Consider the following 13,275-nt stretch of genomic DNA (forward strand, 5'->3'; position numbering starts at 1 on the left):
AATTTTAATAAGTTCCTGTTCAACAGTCGACAGAAAACTTACATATTGATACTGACAAAATATTTACATGATCACAGTTCATGCACAAAACTGGTACACTGCACATAGTTTGCAGCAGTAACAAATACTATGCAACAGATGTTGAGAAACAGATAGGAATTTTTTTTCTTTAAAAAAAACCATACAAAAACAAATTAAGACAGATGTTTAAGGCATTCGTTTGTTGGGAAGTCCATCATGGATGTTGCGGGATTTTGCACGCCTCAGTAAACAGTCATGCTCAACAGACACTGAAAGATTTTAAATCCTGAGACTGGAGTGAGTGTCGACTGTCAGATATATCCTGCTGATTGCATCAGCCGCTTTACTGTAAGAAGTTAAAGCACAAACACGGAAACCTAAAAAAGCATAACAGATTTATACGCACTCTATATGACAAATGATCAACTTATTAAAAAAATAATCAATCAGACGCTTGCTACAATGTAAAATGTAAAGCAGGAGTCTTATTTTTCATTAGTGTGGTGGAAGAGCTGTCTGAGCTAACACTGCTTCTTGGCCAGTTACGAGGTGATGAAGAGGACAATCTAAAACAGGGGTCCCCAATCCCAGTCCACGAGGGCTGATGTCCCTCCAGGTTTTAGATCTCACCCTGGGTCAACACACCTGAATCACATGATTAGTTCATTACCAGGCCTCTGGAGAACTTCAGGACATGTTGAGGAGGTCATTTATCCATTTAAATCTGTGATGGATCAAGAAGACATCTAAAACCTGCAGGGACACTGGCCCTCGTGGACTGAGATTGGGGACCCCTGATCTAAAAGAAAGAACCCAAATGCTGCAAGGTCTTTTATAGGCAAATGTAAAAGCATAAAAATAGTAACTCTAAACACAAATGCTTCAGGCCACAGGGCAGAAATGGATCAATAAATTAATTGCACTATAGCCCCTTAAAAAAACAGCATCTTTATATCTACAGCAGCACTTAGACGTCAGCTATAGTTAATGAGCTGGTTACTAAAACCATTTCATGTTACTCATACATATCCCCACCAGGCTACAAGAAGATCTGCTTCCTGTATAGTTCTCAGCTTGCGGTTGGACGATTAATAATATGTGGTGACATAACTAATGTGAAAGTTGAAAATTAAAAGTTGGCCATTTATTGTATAAACGGGGAAAAGTAAAACCAACACATGATCTGTCCAGTGCCCTGACAACGTGTTCTTCATGTAGTCTATTTTGTTTGTTTGTTTGTTTTTAGAGAAACTTTACAATTGGTCCCGCAGCAACTTGGTAATACAAGCAGAAGATCAGACACGAGCCTGCAGCTGCTGTCTTAACGCATTATTTCTGTCGCTAACTCAGGTCAGAGTGAGTGGAAAAACACCACACATCTGATTGTTACAGTGTTACTGCAGTGTGATGGAGGTACTTGGTTTTCAAATGCACAGTTTTAAAGAGCTTTTTTCTACATATAATAAACACTCAAACAATGAAACTCATAGTCTACTAGCTCGGCTGTAGATCAGTAGACATATTGTTATGTAGCTACCTATTAAAATTAAAATAAAAAACTAATCATGGTGAAGCTGTCCGAGGAAGCACCGCCAGTTGACTTGTGTTTCATCTCGCATATGTTTTTAAATATTTGTAAGCATGAGTGTTTTCTACATTCACAACTGACTAAATATTCAGTCCTTCATTCTCATCAAAGACTAGCATGCAGAATACTAAATTGACGTCACAGTCAGCTCTTTAAAGAGGAATCAAACCCACTGTCACACATTCAAGAAAACAAACCTTAACTGTATCAGAAAACACAGAGATTATGCTTTTATGACAAAGAAAGATGAATGTAAATACAGTTTTTATGGAAAATGAACGCTTCGTCTGCAAAAGAAGCTGATTTTAAGGAAAATAAAATGTTATACTGCACTGGATTTTAAATGCTGTATCTATGCGTTTCCTAACATAGGAGTATAATGTGGAAGGCTTTATTGTCCATCCAAAATGAAACAAATAGCGTTTTGAATTCAAAGACAGAAGCCCTTGCATATGGCTGTTCTCAGGGAGAAGAGAATACACAGACATGTCCGCCCTCGGCTTGGTTAGCTGGAGGTGCGACGCAGGTGCTACAGGCACTCAGAAAGCACTTCGTGTTTGTCTGGCGTCAACGACGTTTCCGAAGTTTGCGGCTCTGTGATGAAGCTGGCACTCAGCTGCAGTTTGAGCCTTTCCACCTCGTAGTTATGCAGGTGTTCTTGAATCAGGTATCGTTCTCGCTTGATGCGCGCCTTCACATCTGACGGGACGTCTGGGATCATCCACGCAATAAAGAACTTCACCACAAAGACCACATGCTGCAAAGAGAGCGTTGGTAAAGATATCATCACTTTGCAACATTAATTCAGGTTATTATTTATTTATTTATTTTTACGAGTGAGGAACGTGTGAGGGAAAAGTGTATTTTGTCTTACTTCCATGATAATAATGAAGGCCATTTTGGCTGCCAGGATGTGCCAGAACTGCATGGTGTGAGTGTACTCGTTCTTGTGGCCTGGAGGGTGCCGGTAGTCACGGTATCTGTACAGACCAACAAGAGAGCGGCGTCACATGCAAAAATTTCAAGGGTTTGCAGAGAATGGTCTGAAAATGAGAAAATATCCAGTGTTTGACATCTCTGGGGGAAACTAACTCAAATAACCACTCGATACACCACCAATGCTTGCAGAAGAACCTTATAAATTGAAGTGAATGGGCTACAGAAGCTGTCATGTCAATGTGAACCAACATCTCTGAGGAACTTTTCCAGCCAACCATGAAGAAATAAGGCAATTCTTAAGTCGAAAGAGGGTTCAATATGCTGCTAGCAGTGCGTGCCTAATGAAGTTACCAGTGAGTGTACAATAAGGCTCCCATAACAGACAGAAACATGAATAAACTGAAAAGTACGTAGATCTATGCAAACAGTAATTTGAACCTAACTGACAAGTTTGATGAAATGCCTTTCATAAAAGTTATGTTTGCTAACATGTAAACACAACATTAGTACTCATCTACAGTCAGTGAGAATGCCAAATATTTACTCTGATTTTTGCCTCACGAAAGCCTTTTCACCACCAATTGCTGCATGTAGCAGCTGGAAACAACACTGTAAGATTAGTGAGCCTGAATCTCAGATGAAAGATCCTAAAACACTCCATTGACAGGCACGAACTGCAGAGTCTTGCAATGACTTTCATTGGTTAACTCATTCTACCAATATTTTGTAAAGGATATTTATTAATGCTTTAAATATGCTGAAAATATCTAAAGAGCTTCTTTCAGCTCTAATACCTGCAGGTCGTATTGAAGTGACGAAACCAGTTGTCCTCAGTCATATTTTGTGGTCGTATCGGTATTCTGTATTCTGACAGGCTGCTGTTGATGTAGCCCTTCATGCTGGTACTGTTGCTGTAGGCATACAGGTACACCATACGGGGGATCATGTCTGAGGTGAAGGCCATGATGAAAGCCTGGAAGAAAAGGGACCACAAAAAGTTGTTTCTGAAGCTTATTTCCAGGCTGATACGTAAGCACTATCTCATGAAGTTTAACCTCATTTTAAATGCGATGAAAGGGGAAAAAAAACTCACATTGGTAACAACAGACAAGATGGCCACTGAATTTAGGATCTCCTGCCATGCTCCGATGTTTCGAGCCTTGGATGCCACTGGTCGCCTAAACTGGGTGGTGAACTTCCAGGCGTCCACCCTGATTTCCAGGATGTTGTTGAACAGGGCCAAAAGGGGGGCCAAGGGGAAAGAGGCCACAAAGAGAGTGATGAAGCCAAACTGGATCACTGGAATTACAGGGAAAGCAGTCAGGACAAGTTAAACATTTCCTGTTTAATGTGACTTTTTAATTGATATTTGAATTTATCAGAGAGACTAGTGAAGCATCTCACCCATCTCTAGGTACTCGTAGAACAGGCCCAGCTGGCTGAAGTTCTGCAGAACATGATCCTGCTCCCATCGACTGTAATGGTTCTCGGGGTTGTGACGTCCCTTTCTGCTGCTCCACCAGTTACGCATCAACCTAGCAAAAAAAATGTGGAAAAAATATGGTGGAGCTTTCCACAACGAGATTTTCAGAGCAAGAATGGTGACGTCAAGCTGCAGATTTTAAGATGCAGTTCTCCTCTGGGAGTTTAAGACACCACCTCAGCACCTCTAAAGTCCCTGCTTGTTTTGTAGCAATTTCAAAGGTTCAAGAAGGTTTCATTTTGTCATGGGTTCATGTAAAAAGTGTGATTTTTTTTAGTTTTTTATAAATACTGTTTTCTGTTAAGTCGCTTTCATTTATGCGCCAGGCACTTAAAATCCAGCTAATGATCTTCACTTACACTTTTAAGCTGCAATAGGCAGAAATTCTTTTAGCATGGCTGGACAAAAAATGCACGACAGCTTTTCAGTTTAATGTAATTCAAGAGAGGAAACTCTCCCAACTGCCTCTGGGCTTTGTTTTCAGGCTTTAGAAAATTTACTGTATGATGGAAGACTGTCAACAAGCAAGGCATTTTTCTACCTAATCAGGTAAGGTGAGGCAATACAAAGAGCAATACAGTCAAATTCACAATGGGAACTGGATGTGGTGGCTCCGTGCGTTAAATGGAGGGGTTTGGGTGTACCTGGCCTCTTGCCCTATGACAGCTGGGATAGGCTCCACCCCCAATGTTAGGCCCTGGTTTGACAATTTTTGCTAGTGCTTCTAGATGCCGATCCTTGTGGATACTTGTTTAGGTTTTTAGATGCTTTCCTGCTACAGCACACTTAATTCAAGTGATCATCTTGTTATCAGGCGTTTAATACGCGAATCACTTTAATTAGGTGTGTTAAAGCAGGGACTCAGGTCCTTAGGAGTGGGGTGACTGTAGCTCAAGAGGTAGAGCAGGTCACCTACTGATCGGAAGGTTGGTGGTTCAATCGCTGGCTCCTCTAGTCTGCATGCCAAGTATCCTTGGGCAAGACACTAACCCCAAGTTGCTCTCTGATGCATCCATCGGAGTATGAATGTGTGTGAAGAGAGCATTCAGACAGCACTCAGTTTAGAGTCAGTGCTTGTGTGAATGTGGCATGTTAAGTGTCATACACTTAACTGTGATGTGTGTGGGTAAGCAATAGTGTGTATATGTAAATGATGCTGTGTCTACATGTGTGTGTGTGTGTGTGCGTCAGGAGGTTGGAGAGGACTTTAACACGCAGTTATTTGGTTGTTGGATTAAATGTTTATATGAAAATTAACTTCATATTTGTTGAAATTGAAGTTACATTTTTTACTCTTGGACATTTCTTTCTAAGGGTAGGGTAAAATATTTTTAACTAAACTTTACGCCATAGATAGTTAATGTATTATCTTTGTGGTTTCATGTAAATCTCTGACTTTTTTCCAGACTTTGGAGCTGATGATGGTTTCACAGATTGTGGCTTATTGTTCGGCCAAATAAGACAAACATTTGACGGTACTCACGGCAGCAGAGCTTCTTGAATGTTCCCCCATAACTGTTTCCCCGCCATGACGATCAACAGCTGTGTGGTCAGCTCTATCAGGCAGCCTCCGGGGTCACACTAGGACAGCAAGAGACAGGCTTTTCTGTCACATTTCTTGTATTTATGAGGATGTCTGCTTAAAGAAATACGTCTCAGTTTAGAAAAAAAGAAACAATGCTTAAATGCTGTCTTTTAAAACTCACCTCCTCATTCCTAAATTTCTTCCATTTGCCAAACATGTATGTGTAGTTACCCGGGTAACCCACAAATTTGCCTTTGAAGAAGGCCACATAGAAGCAGGAGGAGTAGTAGTTGACAAACTGGAACATGAACATCTTCGTAATCAACCTGTTCTCATATTCCAGGTGAGTTTTTGGTATTTCTGCAGGAAGCAAAGCATCATCAGTTAGCAGATCAGATAGTAAATCATCAGTTTTATTGTATTTTCTAAATCCTGTTTGCCCAATTAAATCCCAGTACCCATATCAGTGATCCAGATGGCCACCTTCTCATAAAAGAAGTTAAGGATCATGATGATGACAAAATTGATGCAGGAAGCGGTGACAGAAGTCGCCAGCTGTGGGGTGATCAATCCGCCGACTAGCAGGGTCTTGTTTTTATGGTTGCCGGACTCTCCTTTATGGTTGCCAATGATACTTGCGAAGGATGCATAGACAGCCAACCTATATGCTATGACCCCAGTAATACAGGCCAGAATCAAAGAAATCTGTGGAGAGAACACACATGATTTATAAAGCTGTGACTAGTTATAAAATCACACACACATGCACTTCAGCTGAATAATCGCTTACCCAGAATGTAACAGTGGCTCCAGAGAGGCAGTAGCGAGCACACCTGGTGTGGAGGGGGAGATATGGCTCCATTTCCTGAAAGATAAATTGTTGTTATTTAAAGCTCAGACAGACAGAAAAATACCAAATAACCTTTTCAGCAAATTTAACTGCAATATCTGTTTTTCCAGCTTTAGAAAGCCGAGTGGGAGGCAGGAGGTTTGGCAGTGTAAAGGAGCAGGAAGAGGGAAATGGGTGCAAAATGCAATGAGGGCTTTAACCTGTGAGAATGAGGTTTAAATCCTGGGAAGGGGAGCCTTAAAACAGAGAGAGGAGCACTCTTTGTACTCAGTGTAATTCCCATTTTTTCCTTTAGGTCCAAGCTTTTTGCCTATTATAACTTTAATAGTTTGAAAAGCACCTGTGTGATCTTGTTGAGTCTCCTGTTAGTGCATTTGATCTCAAACTCAGGCCGAGTTTGAAGCTCTTGCTGTTCCTCTTCAAAGTCCACCAAGTCCCACTCGTACTCCAGCCGGGCCTGGCGCCGCTTCCAGAACTCCAAAAACAGAGTTACTGTCAAAGTCAAGAAAAAGACACGGCATTTTTTAAAAACCATAACTGGTCAAGATCGATCAAAACTCTCATAACTCTCACATCCATTTGGCTTTATGCTGCATTTTATGCTATGCTACCTACAAACAGCCCCGCTGCTTTGGCATAACAGCATAATTGTGCCAGCAAATCTTCCCGGACTGGAGCAGTTTAGGCAAAGTTGGACGCTCTTTTCGTGTGAAAGGGCTTTAACTGGGAAAATCTGGCCAACAGGAGGGGGTTTCGTTGGATCTCCTACAGAAGTCAAAAACAGCAAGAGCGGCACAGACTGACACTTACCCCAGATCCCCATAAACATGGCAAAGAACACGGTTGCCTCATTATCAAACAGATGGGATTGCTGGAAGAGAGAATATGGAAAAGTATAGGTTCCTCGGACAAGCACAAGAGATCACATGCTGGGAACAAACAGGGTAACATGCTGGTTACTCAGTATGTAGCTGTATGATTAAATGTGGTCAATCTAAAACATTTTAGTCTATGCAATAATAGTTGACCTTTTTTCACTGATTACATAAACCGCATTGATTTAAATAAATTGATACAATGTAACATATGTGTAAATGAAATTATAATAACGCGACCAGCTAATATATGAAATGGAATAATTACCCAGGATGAGAGACACGTTGAGTCGAGCCTCCAGAAAGTGCAGTTTTTATCGCAAAGAGGACACATCATGATACTGCCTCCTATTTTAGGGTCACATATTTCTTTGCTAAAAATAAAACAAAATAAAGAAACCCACAGATGAACATACAGTACACACAGTAGAAGGCAATTCAATAATATTCAAAGTGTCTGTATATAATATTGTCTAAAAAGGGTATTTTGCCATAGTATAAGCATTAAAGGGACATTTCATCGCTCTAAAGCACATTCACGGTTTCCTCTGGCCTCGTGTGTTGTTCGTCCATTCTAGACCTAGAGGGCATAGTAGCGGCACATGACCTAAAGTGGCTCAAGTGCTCGGATCTGGCAGTGAACTGCAGGCTGGGCAGCCTCCATTTATCCACTTAAAATTGGGTGTGCAGGGTTTTTTTGTGAACAGTTCGGTGATCCAGCTCCACCAACTACAGGGACAAGAGGCGCAAGCCTGCAGAGGTCTGTCAAGGAACTAGCCGAAGAAGTGGAGGAAATGAGCTACTGTTTGTGGCTACAGAGGAGGGTCAGATGCAGGGGGTGGCAGAGGGATATCCTGATGTAGCCAATTGCCGCCTCACCTGGAGATGTACAGGGTACAGGGTGAAACATTAGTGACAGGTTACCAGCTGAAGACCCTGAATCTGACCCAAAGTGCACTGGAGGAGGTGTGAGGCAGAGGGCTGAGCAGGAAGTCTAGAACCTGTATATTTTATTTGGTTTTTAAATGGATTGAAAAAGTGTCTTTCTATCTGTGACAAGAGTGTGATAGGATGTAAACACTGGTGACAAAGAAAAGAGCACAAACACAACAGCTACAGTCTGCATAGCTTGGTGCTTGGTTTTATATTTATATATATTATACAGTGGGGCAAAAAAGTATTTAGTCAGCCACCGATTGTGCAAGTTCTCCCACTTAAAATGATGACAGAGGTCAGTAATTTGCACCAGAGGTACACTTCAACTGTGAGAGACAGAATGTGAAAAAAAAAATCCATGAATCCACATGGTAGGATTTGTAAAGAATTTATTCGTAAATCAGGGTGGAAAATAAGTATTTGGTCACCTCAAACAAGGAAAATCTCTGGCTCTCACAGACCTGTAACGTCTTCTGTAAGAAGCTTTTCTGTCCCCCACTCGTTACCTGTATGAATGGCACCTGTTTGAACTCATCATCTGTATAAAAGACACCTGTCCACAGCCTCAAACAGTCAGACTCCAAACTCCGCCATGGCCAAGACCAAAGAGCTTTCGAAGGACACCAGGAAAAGTATTGTAGACCTGCACCAGACTGGGAAGAGTGAATCTACGATAGGCAAGCAGCTTGGTGTGAAAAAATCAACTGTGGGAGCAATCATCAGAAAATGGAAGACATACAAGACCACTGATAATCTCCCTCGATCTGGGGCTCCACGCAAGATCTCATCCCGTGGGGTCAAAATGATCATGAGAACGGTGAGCAAAGATCCCAGAACCACACGGGGGGACCTGGTGAATGACCTGCAGAGAGCTGGGACCAAAGTAACAAAGGTCACCATCAGTAACACACTACAACGGCAGGGAATCAAATCCCGCAGTGCCAGACGTGTTCCGCTGCTGAAGCCAGTGCATGTCCAGGCCCGTCTGAAGTTTGCCAGAGAGCACATGGATGATACAGCAGAGGATTGGGAGAATGTCATGTGGTCAGATGAAACCAAAGTAGAACTTTTTGGTATAAACTCAACTCGTCGTGTTTGGAGGAAGAAGAATACTGAGTTGCATCCCAAGAACACCATACCTACTGTGAAGCATGGGGGTGGAAACATCATGCTATGGGGCTGTTTTTCTGCCAAGGGGACAGGACGACTGATCCGTGTTAAGGACAGAATGAATGGGGCCATGTATCGTGAGATTTTGAGCCAAAACCTCCTTCCATCAGTGAGAACTTTGAAGATGAAACGAGGCTGGGTCTTCCAACATGACAATGATCCAAAACACACCGCCCGGGCAACAAAGGAGTGGCTCCGTAAGAAGCATTTGAAAGTCCTGGAGTGGCCTAGCCAGTCTCCAGACCTCAACCCCATAGAAAATCTGTGGCGGGAGTTGAAAGTCCGTGTTGCTCGGCGACAGCCCCAAAACATCACTGCTCTCGAGAAGATCTGCATGGAGGAATGGGCCAAAATACCAGCTACTGTGTGTGCAAACCTGGTAAAGACCTATAGTAAACGTTTGACCTCTGTTATTGCCAACAAAGGTTATGTTACAAAGTATTGAGTTGTATTTTTGTTATTGACCAAATACTTATTTTCCACCCTGATTTACGAATAAATTCTTTACAAATCCTACCATGTGGATTCATGGACTTTTTTTTCCACATTCTGTCTCTCACAGTTGACGTGTACCTCTGGTGCAAATTACTGACCTCTGTCATCATTTTAGGTGGGGGAACTTGCACAATCGGTGGCTGACTAAATACTTTTTTGCCCCACTGTATATATTTATAGTAATGGGACTGTAAACGCTTGAATTCACAGGTGAAGCGGTGTGGCCCAATACTTTTGTCCACATAGTTTATATAGAAATTAACCAGTTTGAAAGTCCTGCACAGAGCCCTGACATTAATCCCAGCACACACTTTATGACTGTTAAACAGGTGAAACAAGTAGTCCATCACTGACTCCACCAGCCCCCTTGTTGGTGAATGTGAGAAAAAATATCAGTGTGCCTTCCTTAAAGAGCACAGGTTCTTATTATACAATATGCCTGCTGGTTTTAGTTTTCACTGGTCAGCAATTATCCATCTATTCTCCTCCTCTTATCCAGTTCAGGGTTGCAGGGCAGCTGGAGCCCATCCCAGCTAGTACAGGGTGAGAGCCGGGGTACACCTTGGAAAGTTCACCAGCTCCGCAGGGTTAACACACACACAATCATACCTATTGGCATTTTAGAATCACCAGTTAACCTAACCCCACTAAATGCATGTCCTTGCACTGTGGGAGGAAGCCAGAATACCCGCAGAGAAAGGATGGATTTGAAGCCAGGACCTTTTCACTGTACCACCTCTCTGCCTGTGGTCAACAATTACATACACTTAAATGGCAGTTTAATGGTCTCCCCTAGCCTGAACTATTGCAGTCAGCTAAAATGTCAGATCATGAAAAGTTTTATTGTTATGATTTACAGTAAACAGTCTGAGAGCTATTATTATTTGGAAGGTTGCAGTTTGTGGTGCTGATGACCTTCTACATTATAGAGAGCGCTGTGTATGTTAACTAGCCTACTCTGCTCAATATAGACTACATATAACAGACAAAATATAACTTTGCTTTAATTGACTGCAAAGTGTAATTAGTCTCTTTCTAAAATAATTTAAGCAAAACAAAAGAAAAAAAAACTATAACCTTCACAGGAAGCAGGATTTACTGCAACATCAGATAAGCTTATTTTTAGCCAGGTGTACTTACAGTAATAAAAAGACTTCTTCCTGTATAAAGTAGATGAAGTAAATTGTTTACTTAGGTTTGTCCAAACAGCTGCGATGCCCCCTGGTGGCACTAACCTTGTTATGTTGTCATCATAACTGAGCACTCCATAGATGAAACATATAAGGCCCACAACAGCTGCCAAAAAGAGCATCTCTGTGTAGAAACCCAACCAGGCAAAGTAGATCCCGATCTTTTCTCCGTAGTACTTCCTGCAAGCAAATGAAGAGTTTAACATCAAGACAAATGGAAATTTTAGACGTAAGATGATATGGGACGTGTGTTTGTTTACTTGATGAGGTTGAGGGGCTGCTCTTTATAAAAGCAGAGAAACCTGGCCCAGTGCTTGTACAGGTTGTAACGCTCCTCTGCATTTCTGCCCTTTTTCCAGTACCGACACTGAAAGCGAAAGACACAATGTCAAAACAGGACCCGCTGAACAAAACACACTTTGAAGTTGGCAACGTGTCTTACATCATGAAGGGGGAAGGCCGCCGTGTAGGTCCCATTGCTGAGTAATCGCTTGATTCCCGTCTTTTCTCTATCTTTCTGCCCCTCTTTGTAGTACGCACAACGAGACAGGATGTAGAACACCTACCAACGAGAAGGAGGTTTAACAGAAGATTAAAGGATTTGGATTTACCCTTTCATCCAAATGCATTTTACGTTTTGCCTGACTGATACAAAACACTTTTGTGGTCATTGGGGTAAAACCCATAAAAGGATCTTAATTAATAAAAAACAAAATCATTAAGAGATTTAAAATATATCTTTGAAATACTAACAATTCTATTTCTTGTGGATGGTGGGAAGAAAGTGTCTTTGTCCCCGATGAGGAAGAAGTCAGTCTTGGTCTTGTCGAAGTGGTAGGTGAAATAGTCCGGTTCTGGGTGCATGATGTTGCCCGGCAGTCGAAAAGGCTGCGTGAGCCACTCCAGAGCGACATCCTGACTTTGAGGAATGTCACTCTTCTTGAAGGGAACTTTAATCTTCAAGACATCAGCGTAGGTGGCCAGTACATCCCTTGGAGCGTGGATCTTTAGGAAATAGGTCTTTTGGTCCTTGGAGTCCTGGTGGAAAAATAAGGAACACTTAAAGGAAGCATCTTTGTTAGGATTTTTGAGGCAATAATCATGGCATTGTCAAACACTGAGCCATCCCTTTAAGACAATTATATCTGGACTCAGGTGTGCCTTAGCACACTGTCCACTAGGTGGCGCTTGAACTACACAGTTGAATTTCTTACCGATTTGTCTTCTGTCTCCAGTTCCAGTCCTCTTTTCTCCAGGTTGGCTTCAAACGCCCTCCTTCTCTCCTGTGGATAAACACACAAACCAAAAACATTGGCGCTCAACAGACTCATGCCTGTTTTCCTTTTTACGGATCCATGACAGGGACATTCAGCCAAAGCCTTTTCCTATTTATTTATGAGTATTTACGACTCAAACCTTTACAGTTTTCCCAAATGAAGGTATGAAGGCCTACAGGCACGGGTTTCGGATTAAAACTGGTAAAGCACCAGCAACTTATTCAGGGAAAAGTTGACATCTTAATCAACAACAGGCACTGAGCATGTCAGTAACTGACAGCACAACTGCCCACATGTCTGCTACAGAAGCACAAAAGTGACCTTCACTCCTTAATGTAGGGAGGGATGGCCACATAACAAAACATTTAAAAATATAAAAATGTACCTTTATTTGATACACTTTGAATGAATCAAAATAAAACATGACAACAGTGAGCTATAAAAAATAGCTTATGTATATATTCAGTGTATTCAAATGACAGATACAAAAATGTGGTTAAAGTTGAAATCTTGGCAAGCCTCTTAAAGCAAATGACAAAAAGTGTCATGTTTGTGTTGGATGTTTGGAAACTCATGCAGAACATTTCAGATGCCATCATGAAAGTGTACCATGTCTGGTTTTCTAACGTCTGCTAAAACCCACGTGAGCTTGAACGTTGTCGTTTTGCTATTCAACATCCAGCATCATCTTGGTCAGATCAAACTTTTAGAACAGAGGTGAACACGCCCATATTTATACATCACGCACCCCTATACGCCCTGTGGTGCCAGGTGTGGTTAACATGAGGGTACCCTAGCAAATGACAAAACATTTGCATTTGATTGAGTGAATACATTTCAGCAAAGTTAACAAAAAACTGTATTACCAAGATCATACCTACATATGAATGTTTGATCTCATACAATCTTATTCGTGAGGGCTGTGA

General features: G+C 41.7%; 1 protein-coding gene across 4 annotated transcripts in view; it reads right to left on the reverse strand.

Moving 5' to 3' along the window:
- Positions 1-1,812: 1,812 nt before the first annotated feature.
- The window catches only part of ano5b (anoctamin 5b), a 29,174-nt gene continuing 17,711 nt past the window's right edge, over positions 1,813-13,275 (reverse strand). For all 4 annotated transcript variants that reach the window (XM_080295648.1, XM_026166622.2, XM_080295617.1 and 1 more), the window contains 17 exons: positions 12,287-12,355; positions 11,826-12,110; positions 11,515-11,634; positions 11,333-11,439; positions 11,118-11,252; positions 7,550-7,655; positions 7,217-7,277; positions 6,747-6,898; positions 6,347-6,421; positions 6,015-6,261; positions 5,738-5,916; positions 5,515-5,612; positions 3,953-4,083; positions 3,642-3,847; positions 3,343-3,521; positions 2,484-2,589; positions 1,813-2,366 (listed from right to left, as the gene is read on the reverse strand). In XM_080295648.1, coding sequence (XP_080151774.1) covers positions 2,139-2,366; positions 2,484-2,589; positions 3,343-3,521; positions 3,642-3,847; positions 3,953-4,083; positions 5,515-5,612; positions 5,738-5,916; positions 6,015-6,261; positions 6,347-6,421; positions 6,747-6,898; positions 7,217-7,277; positions 7,550-7,655; positions 11,118-11,252; positions 11,333-11,439; positions 11,515-11,634; positions 11,826-12,110; positions 12,287-12,355 — 2,484 coding nt within the window. In that variant the 3' untranslated portion in view covers positions 1,813-2,138. The remainder of the gene's footprint in view (positions 2,367-2,483; positions 2,590-3,342; positions 3,522-3,641; positions 3,848-3,952; positions 4,084-5,514; positions 5,613-5,737; positions 5,917-6,014; positions 6,262-6,346; positions 6,422-6,746; positions 6,899-7,216; positions 7,278-7,549; positions 7,656-11,117; positions 11,253-11,332; positions 11,440-11,514; positions 11,635-11,825; positions 12,111-12,286; positions 12,356-13,275) is intronic.

The sequence above is a fragment of the Astatotilapia calliptera genome, chromosome 1 (genome assembly GCF_964374335.1).
Source record: "Astatotilapia calliptera chromosome 1, fAstCal68.1, whole genome shotgun sequence".
Taxonomy (NCBI): Eukaryota; Metazoa; Chordata; class Actinopteri; order Cichliformes; family Cichlidae; genus Astatotilapia; species Astatotilapia calliptera.